The sequence below is a fragment of the Pantherophis guttatus genome, chromosome 4 (assembly GCF_059756535.1).
Source record: "Pantherophis guttatus breed Tessera chromosome 4, ASM5975653v1, whole genome shotgun sequence".
Lineage (NCBI taxonomy): Eukaryota > Metazoa > Chordata > Lepidosauria > Squamata > Colubridae > Pantherophis > Pantherophis guttatus.
In genome coordinates this window covers 23453060-23470305 of record NC_142066.1, presented here as the reverse complement: position 1 = coordinate 23470305, position 17246 = coordinate 23453060, and the positions used below count along the sequence as shown (strand labels likewise).

At 39.1% G+C, this 17246-nt stretch overlaps 2 protein-coding genes across 2 annotated transcripts; one reads left to right on the top strand and one right to left on the bottom strand.

The window, feature by feature from the left end:
• Positions 1-845: 845 nt before the first annotated feature.
• Positions 846-4370, top strand: LOC117662268 (C-type lectin Cal-like). Its single transcript, XM_034411594.2, has 5 exons — positions 846-924; positions 2633-2724; positions 3132-3272; positions 3466-3580; positions 4275-4370. The coding sequence occupies exons 1-5, from the start codon at positions 858-860 to the stop codon at positions 4340-4342; spliced, it is 483 nt and encodes a 160-aa protein (XP_034267485.1). The 5' UTR covers positions 846-857; the 3' UTR covers positions 4343-4370.
• Positions 4371-12292: 7922 nt separating this feature from the next.
• On the bottom strand, positions 12293-15495 carry LOC117662232 (C-type lectin-like). Its single transcript, XM_060690899.2, has 5 exons — positions 15444-15495; positions 13910-14004; positions 13680-13823; positions 13439-13553; positions 12293-12589 (listed from the first exon to the last, which is right to left on the bottom strand). The coding sequence occupies exons 1-5, from the start codon at positions 15493-15495 to the stop codon at positions 12522-12524; spliced, it is 474 nt and encodes a 157-aa protein (XP_060546882.2). The 3' UTR covers positions 12293-12521.
• Positions 15496-17246: the final 1751 nt, after the last annotated feature.

The following is a 17246-nucleotide window of genomic DNA, read 5'->3' as shown; positions in this document are numbered from 1 at the left end:
TCCGAGGTCAGTAAAAATGAAGACCCAGATTTTTGGGGACAATACGCTGACTCTGTAAACCGCTTAGAGAGGGCTGTAAAAAGCACTGTGAAGCTGTATATAAGCCTAAATTCTATTGCTATTGTCCAATTATTGCCAATCTCCATCTAAGTAATTTTCATTTAATATGAATATAAACAAAATGACTTATTTATTATTTATTTATTTATTTATTTATTTATTTATTTATTTATTTATTTATTTATAGGACATATGGCCACTTATTTCATACAATGATTCAGCTTTGTCCTAGTACCATTCACAACTTTTAAAACAAAGCCATTTTTTTGAGCCTCTCAAATGACAAGTCTGATCCTCAGAGATGTTTTATTTCCTTGTTTTATCAGCACTCATGATTAATTTATGCCCCACTGATTTCAATGGACCTGATGAAAACATTAATATACTGCTCAAAAAAATAAAGGGAACACAATCAGAAGACATCCGAGATCTGAATGAATGCAATAGCCTTATTAAATACTTTGTTCATTACATACAGTAGTTTATACACTACTCAAACAACTAAAGGGAACACAAAACTACTGTATGTAACGAACAAAGTATTTAATAAGGCTATTGCATTCATTCAGATCTCGGATGTCTTCTGATTGTGTTCCCTTTATTTTTTTGAGCAGTGTATATTTAGTTCCAATCCTTTACAAAAATATATAGCTGTTATGGCAGTCAAGGAAGAATAAGAAATTTAACTTAAAGAGGAAATGCATGCATGCTTTCTTTCTATATTTGGGTTGATGCATGGCAGGAAACAGATTTCTTGTATTTTGTATTTCTTTCTGTCTTTGAAGGTCAGCCAAACAATGGGTCTCCTTGCCTACTTTAGCCTTTGTTTCCTTGGCATCTTCTTCACCAGTCCTTTCCTTCAAGGTAAGTTCCTTTGACATATTTCAATAGGAGTGCAACACCCTGCACCGTTTTTCAAAAATAAAGGAAACAAGAGTTGCTTGTTTGTTTATATCTTACAGTATAAGGGCCTCATTAATGTCAAAGTGCTAACAACCAGTGGGGAAATCCATTTTTTTTTACTACCGGTTCTATGGGCATGGCTTGGTGGGCGTGGCAGGGGAAAGATACTGCAAAATCTCCATTCCCACCCCACTCCAGGGGAAGGATACTGCAAAGTCCCCATTCCCTCCCCACTCTTGGGGGAAGGATACTGCTAAATCTCCATTCCTACTCCACTCTGGGGCCAGCCAGAGGTGGTATTTGCCAGCTCTCTGAACTACTCAAAATTTCTGCTACCGGTTCTGCAGAACCTGTCAGAACTTGCTGGATTTCACCCCTGATAACAACCACATAATGAAATATCTCTAACCCTTCCTTTCACACTTGGAGTCTTCTTGAATTCTCCTAGTGGGCCATTGGGTGAACAAAATGTTGAATTAGACAACACAATCTAGCAAGATTGGGCCATCTAATTCTGTGAAGGATTAGCTTTCTGTGCAGGATTCAAAAAGATCTTGACAGACTTGAACAATGGGCCCTATTCAACAATATGAAATTTAATGTGAAGGAAAGCAAGGAAAAAACAAAGGTACAAGTAGAGAATACCATATTTTTAGAAGTATAAGACGCTCCGGAGTATAAGATGCACCTTATTTTGGGGGGAGGAAAATTAAAAAAAAATCTGCTTCAGAGGCTTTCTGTTTGGGAGGCTGCATTTGCAGCTTCCAAAAGCTCCAAAAGGGTGGGGGCCGGCAGGTTGGCAAGGCTATATTCAATGTATAAGACGCACCCAAATTTTCACCCTCTTTTAGAGGGGAAAAAAGTGTGTCTTATACTCTGAAAAATATGGTAGGTGAAACCTGGCTCAAAAATACTAACTGAGAGAGGGACCTTGGAGTCCTAGTGGATGATCACTTAAGCATGATCCAGCAGTGTGCAGCAGCAGCCAAAAAAGCTAATAGGATCCTTGGTTGAATAAACATAGGCATAGAATCAAAATCACACCAAGTATTAGTACCACTTTATGAAACCCTTAGTAAGATCACACCTGGAATACTGGATCCAGTTTTGGTCACCACATTACAAAAAAGATGTTGAGACTTTGGGAAAAGTGCAAAGAAGAGCAATAAAGATGATTAAAAGCTTGGAGAGAAAAATATATGAAGAACAGTTGCAGGAATTGGGTATGGCTAGTTTAGAAAAAAGAAGGACTAGGGTGACATATCAGTATTCCAGTGTTTGAGGGGCCACCACAAAAAGAGGGGGTCAACTTATTTTCCAAAGCACCAGAAGGCAAGACAAGAAACAATGGATGGAAACTATCCACTGAGCGAACTAACCTGGCATTAAGGAGAAACTTCCTAACAATAAGGACAATTAGCCAGTGGAAGAGCTTGCCTTCAAAGCTGTAGTGCTTCATCACTGAAGGTTTTTAAGAAGAGATTGGACAGCCATTTGTCTGAAATGGTATAGCAACTCCTGCTTGAGCAGTGGGTTAGATTAGAAGACCTCCAATGTCCCTTCCAGATCTATTCTGATAGAAGATGTTTCTTTTGTTCCCAGGATCCTATGTAGATAACATATTGTCCTATCTTCTAATCTTCTTTTTCACTACCTTCTTTCAATGTAGTGGAGGCTGACACCTGTGCCAGGGAGTGGCTGCAAAACCAAGGAAACTGCTATGCATATTTTGATCAGAAGTTGACATGGCATGAAGCTGAGGTAAGAAGCATTTCTCACAATCAACATCTTCTGTAATGAATGATCTACAGATTTAGAAAAAATATGTAGTGTGTAGCTAGAATGGGTTTATCTGTGATATAGAAGAGCCACAGTAAATAAGATATCTCACCATCCTATAATTGAAACTTACATATTCTTTACCAACACTCTGAATAAAGGTACTCTTGAATTTTGAAAGGAAACAAGTTTAAGTGCAAATATAGGATTTGACTAAATTGATCTGTAATATTAGCATCTCCTAGTAAAACTTAAAATGTTCCTTCAATTCATATTGTGCAAATGATTGTCCATATTTAGAATATTACAAAGTTCAACATGTGGGAAGTTTCCCAGATCCTGGTATAGAGAAATGATCACAGATTCACATTCCTTTCTGCTTTCTTCAGATTGAGTGCCAGAGCTATGGCCGTGGGGCCCACCTTGCCTCCATTCTTACCAAAGCAGAGACTCTCCTGGTGGCTGAACACGTCTCCACTTATCAACGGGAATTCAGTAATGTCTGGATTGGACTCCATGATGTCCGTCAGGTAAGATCATCTGACTTAACTCTGTTCCTATGGATCACTAACAGCAATAACACCATGTTTATTGACTTGCCTTAATCCTGTAGATTCCTGCTCCATACTTTGCCACTAAAATATTCAATACCTCATAATCATAGACTAAAATTACCAGCCAATCTTTCGTTCTCATTCTCTAATGCACATTTCCTTTCCACAGACTGGGAAATGGAGATGGGCTGATGAATCCACCTATAACTACAAATCCTGGATGAACTATCAGCCAGATAACTACGACAAAAATGAGCATTGCGTGGAGCTACGACGATCCACTGGTAAGCAAACCTCTCAGTGCAGAACCAACATGGATTTGCAATCAATTGTCAGGTTTGCATCTCATCCTTTTTCACCAGTCTGCCTCAGAGAAATGCTTAGGTTTAATTATAGGAGAGAAATGGATGAAAGTCTCAATAACAGTCATAAAGATCAATGATTTTTAAGGCAGAATTAAACCCAAACTAGTTTTTTTCTTGTCTTATTATAAAGAAAGATCCATATATATATATTTGTGTGTATTTTGCATGTGTGTATTCATTTACCGGGGACGTGCTGGCTCAGTGGCTAAGACGCTGAGCTTGTTAATCGAAAGGTTGGTAGTTCAGCAGTTTGAATCCCTAGTGCTGCGTAACAGGGCGAGCTCCCATTACTTGTCCCAGCTTCTGCCAACCTAGCAATTCAAAAGCACGTAAAAACTGCAAGGAGAAAAATAGGGACCACCTTTGATGGGAAGGTAACAGTGTTCTGTGTGCCTTTGGCATTTAGTCATGCGAGCCACAGAGACGTCTTCAGACAGCACTGGCTCTTCGGCTTTGAAATGGAGATGTGCACCGCCCCCTAGAGTTGGGAATGACTAGCACATATGTGCGAGGGAAACCTTTACCTTTACCTTTTATTCATTTATCTGGACCATTCTTTTTGGGAAAAAGTAAAGTACCCCCCAAATAATAATACTTTTCATTTTCATTTTAGGTTTTAAGCTATGGAACGACATTCAATGCAACGTACGTAATGCCTATATCTGCAAACACGAGTTGTAAAGTTGCTTGATGCTTCTCTCTGTGCTTCCCAGGATGTTGACATGATGGGCTGCTTTCCTTCTAATCTCATCACCTTCTCACATTCCACAGAGATAAAGTTCACTTCCATCCTCTTCAAAACATCAACTCACAAGAATTACCACTTTGGTCACCTTCTTCTTTTGAGCCTTTATTGTGTCTTGCAATATCAATAAAAAAATGTTCTAATGCAAATCCTTTCTGAAGTTTTCATTCTTGGTTCATTTACCCTCCTCTCCATTAAGAAGATAGCAATAGCTCTTAGACTTATATACAGCTTCACAGTGTTTTACAATCCTCCCTAAGCTGTTTACAGAGTCAGCATATTGCCCCCCAGCAATCTGGGTCCTCATTTTACTGACCTCGGAAGGATGGAAGGCTGAGTCAACCTTGAGCCAGTGAGATTTGAACTGCCGAACTGCAGCTAGCAATCAGCAAAAATAGCCTGCAGTGCTGCGCTCTAACCACTGTGCCACCTCAGCTCGGTGATGATGCAAAGAAGGACAAGAATCCTTCTGTGCCTCTTTCTCAGTTGTGAAGGTGTAGAACCTATGCGTGTTGCTCATTTATCAAAAGGTGTTCCTTTCCAAATTCCCCATTTTGCATACCCTATTAACAGCACGAGTCTTCTTTTGATCTGGATGTCAGTGGGTGTCCCACAAGTTTGGAAAAGATTTTATTTCTATGATAATCGAGTTCTAGCTGGTCTTCCTTACAGTACTTCTCTCAGTGCTCAGTGCTCTTCTAAGACCAATGTTCTTGAATAATGTTTGCTACATGGTATACATTAACCAGAAGATATGTTTGGGGGATTGACAGTTTGTGTTGGGGAGATGACCATGGAGTTAATACAAAAACTGAATAGGAGTGGAGCCAATATGTAGCTTAACTTGACATCTTTCTGAGTTTCAGTGGCACTGGTGAGGTGGCCCTGAAGGTTACATCTTACATTCCTTCTTGGAATGATGTCCATTCATGTATATTAAATGAAGTAAATGTTGGTCAATTGAGGAGACCTCCAGCTTTTCCTAGTACGAGTATAGAATCTAATGCTGCTTTGAATTCTAGGAAGGCAGAATAAATAGCAGTGTTACAGGAGAAGTATTTTTCAATGTGACAATGGAGAAGTAAGTACTGGTCAATGGTGGTTCGCCTTTGGCCTTCTGAATATCTTTTCTAAGGCCTTCATGGCTGCTCTACCAAGTGTTAGTTTACAGTGTATTTCTTGGCTGCTTGTTCTTTTACTGTTGATGGTTAATCCTAAAAATTTCTGGTAGCGGAAATTTTGAGTAGTTTGGAGAACTGGCAAATACCGCCTCTGACTGGCCCCTTCCCCGATCTATTGGCTGCCTCCTGAGTCCCAGATGATTGAGTCCCAGATGATTGGCTGGGTCTTCTTTTGTTGCCCTGCATGGGAGAATGCAGCTGGAAAGCAGGTTAGTGGGGTGGTGAGAGAATGAAGATTTTACAGTATCCTTCCCCTGGAGTGGGGTGGAAATGGAGACTTTGCAGTATCCTTCCCCTGCCATGCCCACCAAGCCACACCAACCAAGCCACACCAAGCCACTCCACACCCACCAAGCCATGCCTACAGGAAAAAAAAATTGAATCCCACCACTCCTTTTCCCTATCTAGCATATAAATCTATGGTGCATTTCTTGAATTTTTCCCCGTATCACCTCACATCCCCTTTCAATCAGAATACTGTCAATGATCTTCTTAGCACCTATACCAAACTAATCCATAGCTTTCATAGTCTGCTTTGCAAGTTTTCCCCTTGCACAGGAGAATAATAACATCAAACAATATTTAATTTATTACATATAGGTCATAAAACATTAAATATTGCAACTTTGACAGCCAATCCATCAATCATATTTTAATATTTCTCACTTACACCATTTCTACCTGGCATCATACCATTTTCCAACCTTCTCACAATAGTCAGGACATCGTTTTCATGTAAATAGAATAGAATAGAATAGAATAGAATAGAATAGAATAGAATAGAATAGAATAGAATAGAATAGAATAGAATAGAATAGAATAGAATAGAATAGAATAGAATAGAATAGAATAGAATAACAGAGTTGGAAGGGACCTTGGAGGTCTTCTAGTCCAACCCACTGCTTAGGCAGGAAACCTACACCACTTCAGACAAATGGTTATCCAACATCTTCTTAAAAGCTTCCAGCATTGGAGCATTCACAACTTCTGGAGGCAAGTTGTTCCACTGATTAATTTTTCTAATTTGTTTTCCTGGACATTAGTAATTTTTGTTTGAATTCTGTTTTCAAGTTTATTCCCATACAGGTGCTCCTTCCAGCATTCTTTCACTTCCGTTTTGTTCAATCCCTCAAATTATTTCATAATCTTTATTTTTCATCCCATTCATAGTTTGCCCTGCTGTTTTTATAAGCCTAGAAGTAATATAATTAGATTTAGTTCTCCCACATGGGTTACTAGTTGTTTAATTTACCAATCATTCTCAACGCAGTTACTCCCCCTGGAAGAAAGTCCCAAATTCCAATATTAGAATTGCACCATTCATTGCATAATATTCAGTTGGACTTGAAAAACAAACCCTTACTATGACTTTTTCACCATCCAAAATAACCATCTATTTGGTCACCGTCTGAGTGGTCTTCCTCTTTTAGGTTGTGTGACTGAGCTTTAGATAATAATTTAGAGTCAAGTAAGAGGCTTATTCTCTCATTTACCCATCACTCAAGAAAGAGGCCATTTGGGTCTGTTGAAAGAGGACACCAGGTTTTTGCTTTCACAACTGTGTTTTGTGTTGATATAATGGTATGTGACAATGACTTTGAGGGGAAAGGGGAATACATGCTGCCTAGGAAATTATTGGACAAAAGAGAAGGGTGCCAACTGCAGCTTAACAGGCAGAAAAAGAAATTTGGGAAGGACCCACTTTAAAGTAGAATACAGAATACCAGAGTTGGAAGGGATCCTGCAGGTCATCTAGTCCAACCCCCTGCTCAAGCAGGAGAATCTATACCATTTTTGACAGATGACAATCCAATCTCTTCTTGAAAGCTTCCAGGGATGAAGCACCCACCACTTCAGTAGGCAACTTCTGTTCCACTGGTTGATTGTTCTCACTGTCAGAACATTTCTCCTTGTTTCTAGGTTGAATCTCTCCTGGATCAGTTTCCATCCATTATTCCTTGTCTGGCCTTCAGGTGCTTTGGAAAATAGTTTGACTCCCTCTTCTTTGTGGCAGTCCCTCAAATATTGCATATCATTGCTATCATGTCTCCCCTGGTCCTTCTGTTCACTATACTAGCCATGCCCAATTCTTGCAACCATTCTTCATATGTTTTAGCCTCCAACCACCTAATCATCTTTGTTGCTCTTCTCTGTGCTCTTTCTAGAGTCTCAAAATCTTTTTTATAGTGTGGTGACCAAAACTGGATGCAGTACTCTAGGTGTGGTCTTACTAAGGCTTTATAGAGTGGGATTATTATGTCATGTGATCCTGATTCAATCCTTCTATTAATTGAATTTGGGATTGCATTGAGTTTTTTGACTGCCACCGCACACTGCTGACTCATATTTAATTGATTGACTCCAAGATCCCTCTCACAGTTACGGCTGTTAAACCAGGTTTCACCCAATCTGTATCTGTACTTTTGGTTTTTCTTGCCTAAGTATAAGACTTTTCTCTACATTGAATTTAATTTTGTTAGATATTATTTATAGATTTGTTAGAAGTATCAGATCATTAAAAGTGATGGCAGGAGATTTGTACAGTCAGACAGTCAAGATGCCATTATTATAACCTTACAATGAAGTAAAATTAGTTTATCTGATTGTGTGTCCTAACCAGTGATGGGATTCAAATTTTTTTACTACCGGTTCTGTGGGTGTGGCTTGGTGGGCATGGCATGACTTGGTGAAGGTTACTGTAAAATCTCCATTCCCTCCCCACTCCAGGGAAAAGTTACTGCAAAATCCCCATTTCCTCCCGATCAGCTGGGACTCGGGAGGTAGAGAATAGATGGGGGTGGGGCCAGTCAGAGGTGGTATTTACCAGTTCTCCAAACTACTCAAAAATTCCACTACCGGTTCTCCATAACTGGTCAGAACCTGCTGAATACAACCTTTGGTCCTAACTAATTTACCTGGGCAGGCTGACAGTCCTCTGGACCTATTAAACATCAATTCTGGTGTAGCCAGCAGACCAAGATTTTTTTAAATGATCCAACAAGATAACAAACTGATCCAACTCTACTTACCGTAGCTTTTACACAATTAACCAAAGTTGGCAACACACTACAACTTGTTACACTTTATAGATTCTGATTGTGTGGTTGCTCTTATTTTTGTACTAGTATGCATTGTTTTAGATGTGAGCCTTTCTTGACTTTTCAAGAAGAGGCATTTGAATAAAATAAGAAAATCTGGTAGATGGAGCATCCGGATATGTGAGGTATAGTTTGCTCACTGAGTGATATTTTGTTGAGAGTCTTTGCCATCTTCATTCTGACAGAGCTACCAAGAATTGTATTACCTACAACTGAAATTACTTGATGTGGGTGTTGTTGTTTTTTGGTTATCATAAATGAAAAGAAATTTGAGCAGTTTGTGGTGAAGGGATAAAAATAGTTGTTCATCCTGAAATTCTGTGTCCTTCACACTGGTTAAAAGTACAAAAATGTGTTCAAAACAAATTATGTTTGAGAAAAATAGAGCAGACATCAGAATGGCATCCCTACATTATTTGCAACAATAAAAAAATACTATTAACAAGAGAGCCAAAAAGAAACCCAGGTGGAAATGATAGCCCATTTTTTCACTTGAGAGGAAATCTTAGAGATATTCAGCATGGTTAAAGGTAAAGGTTCCCCTCGCACATATGTGCTAGTCGTTCCTGACTCTAGGGGGCTCATCTGTTTCAAAGCTGAAAAGCCAGCGCTGTCCGAAGACATCTCCGTGGTCATGTGGTCGGCATGACTAAACACCGAAGGCGCATGGAACACTGTTACCTTCCCACCAAAGGTGATCCCTATTTTTCTACTTGCATTTTTTACGTGCTTTCGAACTGCTAGGTTGGCAGAAGCTGGGACAAGTAATGGGAGCTCACTCTGTTATGCGGCACTAGGGATTTGAACCACTGAATTGCCGACCTTCTGATCAACAAGCTCAGCGTCTTAGCCACTGAGCCACCATATCCCTCTTAAACAAAGTACCTATGTTTAAATTCAAAAATGCAAAATAAAAGGTAAAATCCTGCAATTGTTCCAAAATGAAGAAAGTGATTCAAATGATTCTATCTCTTAAGGATCTGGTGTTGTTTTTATGAAAGAAAAAGTATCCTCGTTTTAGCAAAAAATATTTTTTGATATAAATGTAGAAATATATTTCTCTCTATTTCAAAGATCAGAGACTTGGGAGACCAAGAAGGCAATGGCTGAAACTTATGAGGAATTCCCCAGCTCTCTACTGATCTTCCATGAAGAAAGAATATATTTTAATTCCATATTACATTTAAACAAACAAACATATGTCATCTCATCATCCACAAATTTGAAATCCCATTATTTTTGCATTCGTACTTTAAATTTATTAGAGCTTTGTGAGCATTGACAATAATGTGTAAGAAATATGATAATTCATATGGTGAAATTTGCTAACTTCACATTATAGCAGTGAAATAGCACATTATAGTGAAATCCGGCCGGATCTATCCGGCTTGCGCGAACTGGTAGCGCCAGCAGTGGGAGGCTCTGCCCACCCACCGGGACATCATTACGTCCCGTTTTTGACCCTCTGTGCATGTGCAGAAGAGGCACACGCACTCACATTCCCGAACTGGTAGTGAACGTAAGTGCATTTCACTGCTGCATTATAGTTTCTCTCTTCAAATATGAGATGTTCCCTCTGCTAAACAGCTTTGTAGCCCTGTTTCTAATAATACATAAAACATTTAGTTTCATCGTAGCATCCATGTTTAATTCCTCAATCAATTTCTTGTTTAATGTTGAGTCCTAATGGTGCAGTGGTTAAAATGCAATATTGCAGGCTGACTCTGCCCACAGTCAGGAATTCGATCCTGACATACTTAAGGTTGACCCCGCCTTCCATTTTTCTGAGTCAGTAAAATGAGGACCCAGATTGTTGGAGGCAATATGCTGACATTTGTAAACTGCTCAGAGTGCTGTAAAACATTATGGAGCGGTATATAAAACCTTAAGACCTTTCTTTTTCAGCAAGCTGGGCTGGCTTAACACTTTTTAAAATGTTTTTAATAGGTTTGTTATTGTTTTTTTTAACTACTTGGCCAAACGCATATATATCTTTTTAACTGTATTTTAATGTTTGTATTTATGTTTTTACTTCGGCTGTGCACTGCCCTGAGTCCTTCGGGAGAAGGGCGGTATATAAATCTGATAATAAATAAATAAATAAATAAATAAATAAATAAATAAATAAATAAAGTCTAAATGCTATTGCTATTGTTATTGCTATTAATAACCAGATTAGAAATATTATTCCTATTAGAACCGTCTTATTCAGGTTTCCTATCATTATCACTCTACTTTAAAAGACATAAAAACAAACTTTCCTGCAGAGATTTATCAAGAGATTTAACCACCATATCTTGAGACTTTCCCATGTGAATCTCTTCATTTGAGGACATCTTTCTAATTAACAGGTACAAACCGTCCAAACAGGTGTATCTTAACCACAGTGCTAAGCACTTCAAAATTATGATCCAACCTTTTCATTAAACAAGGGGAAAGCAACTGATGACAGCTTTGAAGAAAGAGCACTGAGCTAATATTTATTTGGGTAAGAAAATAAACATTGAAAAACCAACACTGATTGTATAACCTAGTGGGAAGCAAATAAAAAAATAACACCCATTTCTTTTCTTCACAACAAAAGAAGAGGGCATGTGAAATATTCATTTATTCATCAAATTTATATCACCATCCATCTCGTGAAAAATGACTTTGAATTGAATGCAGTTCTGAATTGTAGACAACAGTGCAACATCCCATAGTATTGTTGCATTTATATTGTCAGGCATACCACTTTGGTGCATAAATTTACTTTAATCCCATTCTCTAAATCTCTATCAGAAAATCTTGCTTGACGGAACAGGGTTATCTGTCTCGCACTGGAATGGATTCATTAGTCCCAGACAACATTATTATAAGTTCCTTATTGAATTTAAAATAGTTTCAACACTAAATTATCATACTCTCTCTCTCTTCTATCATGTAATCCCTGGGTAAATATGAATTTGTTGCTTATTTTCATGCTGTAGCTTTCTCCCGATTGCACAACTCAGCAAGGTGCAACAGAGTTCTGTTTCCTGATCTTTTGACCTGGAGATATAAGTCCTTGAATATCAGTGGTGGGATTCAAATCTTTTTACTACCAGTTCTGTGGGCGTGGCTTGGTGGGTGTGGCATGGCATGGTTTGGTTTGGTGGGCGTGGCAGGGGAAGGAAACTGTAAAATCTCCATTCCCATCCCACTCCAGGGGAAGGTTACTGCAAAATCTCCATTCCCTCCCAATCAGCTGGGCCTCGGGAGGCATAGAATAGATGGTGGTGGGGCCAGTCAGAGGTGGTATTTACCAGTTCTCCAAACTACTCAAAATTTCCACTATCGGTTCTCCAGAACTGGTCAGAACCTGCTGAATACCACCTCTGTTGAACATGTGATTTCAACATGCAATGTGTATGTCCATCATCTTTCAGTTTCCCCAAATAGACTACAAAGAGTCTCTTTTGCTGGACAAATCAGCTGATTTTTACAATGGAATTTAGAACTAGGGACCATCTGATGCTCAACATATCCATTATAGCAAAAGCAATTATGTGACAGACAGGTAGACACACACCTTTACTTTGATGATTGAGAGGGAACCGTGCACAGAAACTTCAGAGGGAAATCAAATGGAAGAAATGCAGATTGTAATGATGTTTATTGACACAATGGCTTTCAAGCGATAACTGTGCCAAAGATTTAGTCCTGTGTGATGCTAAATACAAAGGAAGCTGGTGATCACAGAAACTGTTCAAGCAATGAATGCATACAATGTTTTAAAGAAGGGCATCTGGATGGAACAGCGTGTATCTCCACCTGATTCAAGATGATGATTCTTTAGGTGAGATGCCTTCATTTTTTTAAAGTTGATGTTTGCAGATGAAGGCTTTTTTCTTCATGCAAACAGCATCGATCCATCCCTTGTAAGCTGCAATGAGAAAATGAAGCCCAGTTTCATCTCTGTCCCTTTCCCCTCTTCAGCATACCATATTTCTAGGCAGAGCTGTCATTCACTTGTCATGAGACCGGCAGATATATAGCCTAACGACGTACATGTATACAGTATGGTGCAATAGCAAATCAACTGAAAGCAGCTGGGCAAATTTTGTAGTGTACCGAGGCCACATCCCTCCTTACCACAAAGTGGTAAAACATGAAGTAAAGAAGAAGAACACCAAGTCTACCAAAAGAGTTGGTGAACCTCATGAGGTCCTGGGTCACCTCACTTGAGATGACCACTTCGACATTACATCCTGATTACCAATTATTAAAAAAAAAATGCCTAATCATGAGATTAAGCTATGGATCCACTTAATTGACCCTACACATAGTCCTAAACTTATGACTATGTTGAGACCAGAACTTCCATTGCTAAGCAATATGGTCATTAAGAGAGTTGAACCCAATTTTAAGATTGATTGATTGATTTTACTGTTCAGCATATCCAGCTTCCTCCATTGACTTTACTTTTTGTAAGCATCTGAGAAGGTTGCAAAAGGCAGTCACATAACCCTGGAAAACCACAACTGCCAAAAATATATGCCAATTGCCAAACACTTAAATTTTTATCACATGACCTTGGGGATGTTGCGATGATTATTAGTGTGAAAATCAATCACTCGATCAATCATCGATCACTTTTTTCAGCACCATCATAACTTCAAACAGTTGATGAGTGAATAGTCATAAAACAAGGATTACTTGTATTTTTCAGATGGTCAATCCTGACTGCAGACTGGCCCAAAATCATGCAACCTTCTCTGAATGGAAAACCTACCTGCGGCAGCTCGGAGACCAACACAGTACTCAGAATTCCAAAGATTGTTGGGTTCTCCACGCATCCAGTTCTTGTAGTTGAAAGCCGACTCATCAGTCCACCTCCAGATCCTATTCTGAAATTACCAAGACAGAAGAAGTACACACTAAATCTGAACAAAAGAACCATCAAGTCAAGGTTAGATAGATGTTAGGAATGGGGGACTGGTTATTGATAGAGAAATCTGGAGGATCTTGCTTACATGGCGAACATCATGGAGTCCAATCCAGACATCAACCCCTTTTTCGTTTATATAAGCAGAGATATGTTTGGCTACAATCAATGTTTCTGGCCAAGTAAGGATAGAAGCAAGGTGAGTCCCCCGGCCATAGCTTTGGCACCTGATCTGAAGACAAGAGGGAAGCACATGAGACTCAGATGCTTCATCCATCCCATATTCTTCACAACTTTCTTAGAGATTTCATATCTTACCTCGGCCTCATGCCAGCTCAGCTTCTCATGGAAGAGCCCATAACAGTTCCTCTGATATCGTAACCATTCCCGTGGGCAGAATCCAGCTTGAGAAGCTGGGGAAGCACAGTAGACATGAATGATGGAAAGGGGATATGGTTATGTCATGACTATGAAATAAGCGAATGCAAGGAGGAGCTCAGTATCCCAGCCTCTATAAGATTACATTTTCCCACTAAGCTCCATTGTTGTTATGTTGTTTATAATGGCCTGACATGGACACCATCTCAGGAGAAAAAGATATCAGTTATTTTTAACATAAGGTGAGTAGGAAGAGGTGTCTATGAACTTAAGATAGCATCTTCTTTGTTTCTTTAAGGTGGTTGGGCCTAACAGGGGATTAGGAAGGTCCCTGTCACCATTATTTATTAATCAATCAAGAATAGACCTGGAAAGGACCTTGGAGATCTTCTAGTCCAATCCAAGTCCCTGCTCAAGCAGGAGACGGTACAATTTCAGACAGGTAACTATCCAGTCTTTTCTTAAAAACTTCCAGTGATGAAGCCCCTACAACTTCTGAAGGCAAGCTTTCTGCTGCTTAATTGTTCTCACTGTTAGAAAGTTTCTCCTTAATTCCAGATTGCTTCTCTTCTTGATTAGTTTCCATCCATTGTTTCTTGTCTTGCCCTCAGGTGCTTTGGAGAATAGCTTGACTCCCTCTTCTTTGTGGAAGCCCCTCAGATATTGGAACACTGCTATCATGTCTCCCCTTGTCCTTCTTTTCTCTAGACAAGCCGTACCCATTTCCTGCAGCTGTCCTTCAAATGTTTTTGTCTCCAGGCATTTAATCATCTTAGTTTCTCTTCTTTTGCACTTTTTCCCAAAGTCTCAACAACTTTTTTTGTAATGCGGTGACCAAAACTGGATGCAGTGTGGCCTTACTAAGGCTTTATAAAGCACTATTAATACTTCATGTGATTTTGATTCTATGCCTCTGTTTATACAACCAAGGATTATATTAGCTTTTTTGGCTGTTACCGCAGCCAAATTAATAATGTCCTTACTTAGGTTTGTTTCCTTTATTCTAACCATGGTAAAGCTGCCCATAATTTGAGATAAGTCTTTCCCAGATCTTATGATAGGGAGAAGACAGGAATTAAATCCCTGCTTGCAGAACTGGTACTTTACCACTGAGCTAAACTGCAGCCTGAAAAATCACTGAAAAAGACTGACAGTCATCTAAATAGTGCTTGGTGCTCTCTGAACTTGGTTATTTGCTTGCAAACATTTCATTACCAGTCTAGGTAATTTCATCAGTGCACTTCATATGCACAGACGATGTTATCTAGTCTGGAATTGAAATGCTTGCAGGCAAACAGCCAAGCTCAGAGAGGAAGGATTCTATAATTCAACCTTGAGCTACAAATATTGTCTTCTATTGACAGCCATGTATTTTGGCCTTTCATTCTGCTATATTTGACTGCTCAATAGGCAATTTCTCTCTCTTCACCCATCTTGGACTTCAGACCTTTTTTATATATAGGGGAAAACTCACCTGCCATGAAGAAGCCAAGAAGCCAAAGACTAATATATGCCAAAGGTCTCATTTTTGCTCTTCAGCTAAGAGAAAATCAAGAGATAGTTTCCATTAAAAAAAAAAAAATGTATTTATTACACCAGAAGAAAGTGCTAGTGTTGTGTAGGGATGAAGTGTTGAATTAGGACTATGGACCAGCAAATCTCTTTGCATGAATTTGGAACAGTCACTCTTTTGACTCCCAGCCTACTTCATAGAATCAACCTTGTGAGCATAAAATATAGATACTTTCAGCTCTTAAAGAAAACAGACTATACATCAAAGAAATCACAAAGATGTAATCCATTTATAACCTTGGCTTTCTTTGGAAAGCTTAAGGCAGCAGCTTAACCAAAGGAGCAATGTTAAGCTTTTGTTTTGATTTACTGCATTTAAAAAAAAAAAAGCTTGAAGGAACCACATCCTTCAACCTACATTTTTCCTTTAATCCCAATGCCCTTTCAGCTTTTGCAACTAAGCATTTACAAAGTGTTGAAAGAGAGATCAAATAGTGAATCCTTAACCACAGGTTTTTATTAAAAACTGACATAGATAAAAGTTCCACTTATGGAAATTCTGAGTCAAGAACTGACCATTATGTTTCCAGTAAAGAAGCCATAAAAGACATTCTGGGTTGCTTCATACCTGTCCTGAACATAGTTTACTTTAGATAGATGATAGATAGATAGATAGATAGATAGATAGATAGATAGATAGATAGATAGATAGATAGATGAGAAAAGAGAGAAAGAGAAAGAAAGAGAAAGAAGAGAAAGAGAGAGGGGGAGAGAGAGAATGAGAGAGAGAAGAGAAGAGAAGAGAAGAGAAGAGAAGAGAAGAGAAGAGAAGAGAAGAGAAGAGAAGAGAAGAGACACACACAGAGAGAGGCAATTTGAAGGGAGGCACCACACTTGACTGGATAAAGTTTGTGTGTTTGAATAGAAGGTAATTCTTGTGTCAGCAAACTGGCTGTTCAAGGTGAAGAAAACACCCAGTTCTTTGGTGTCAATAATCCTGAAGTTATAAAACTGACAGTTCTCAATTATTAGGCTGAAGATCATTAGAACTTTTGCAACAGCAGATTCCCTAGAATCAGGCATTTGTTGATTCCCAGAAATGGGCATAAAGTTGTCAATTTCCCAGGAAGGGGTGTGTGTGTGTGTGTGGAGAGAGGAAAAAATGTGTACACATTCACTCTTCCTTAAATTGAACACAACAGCATATAATTTTATCCTCGCAACCACAATGTTCTGGGTGTGGAAGATAATCATGTCCACATCTTAGCCATGATCTTCTAAGACATTCATCATAGTTCTACTATTGTGAGTGAGAACTGACCAGTTCTGGAGAACCGGTAGCAGAAATTTTGAGTAGTTCGGAGAACTGGTAAATACCACCTCTGACTGGCCACACCCCCATCCATTCTTTGCCTCCTGAATCCCAGCTGATCGGGAGGAAATGGGGATTTTGCAGTAACCTTCCCCTGGAGTGGGATGGGAATAGAGATTTTACAGTATCCTTCTCCTGCCACACCCACCAAGCCATGCCACGCCCACCAAGCCATACCCACAGAACCGGTAGTAAAAAATTCTTAAACCCACCACTGGTGAGAATAGATGATGGTGAAGACCAGTGGACCAACTGGCAGAACAGGCAAAAAAGCTGCTCTATATCAAGTTGTGTAGCTCAGTCTCTAAAGTATTCTTGTACTTTGGAGTGAGAAACACCCCTAAAGGCAACTGAAATAATGTGATTAGGTCAACAACGTAGAATATGGAGGAA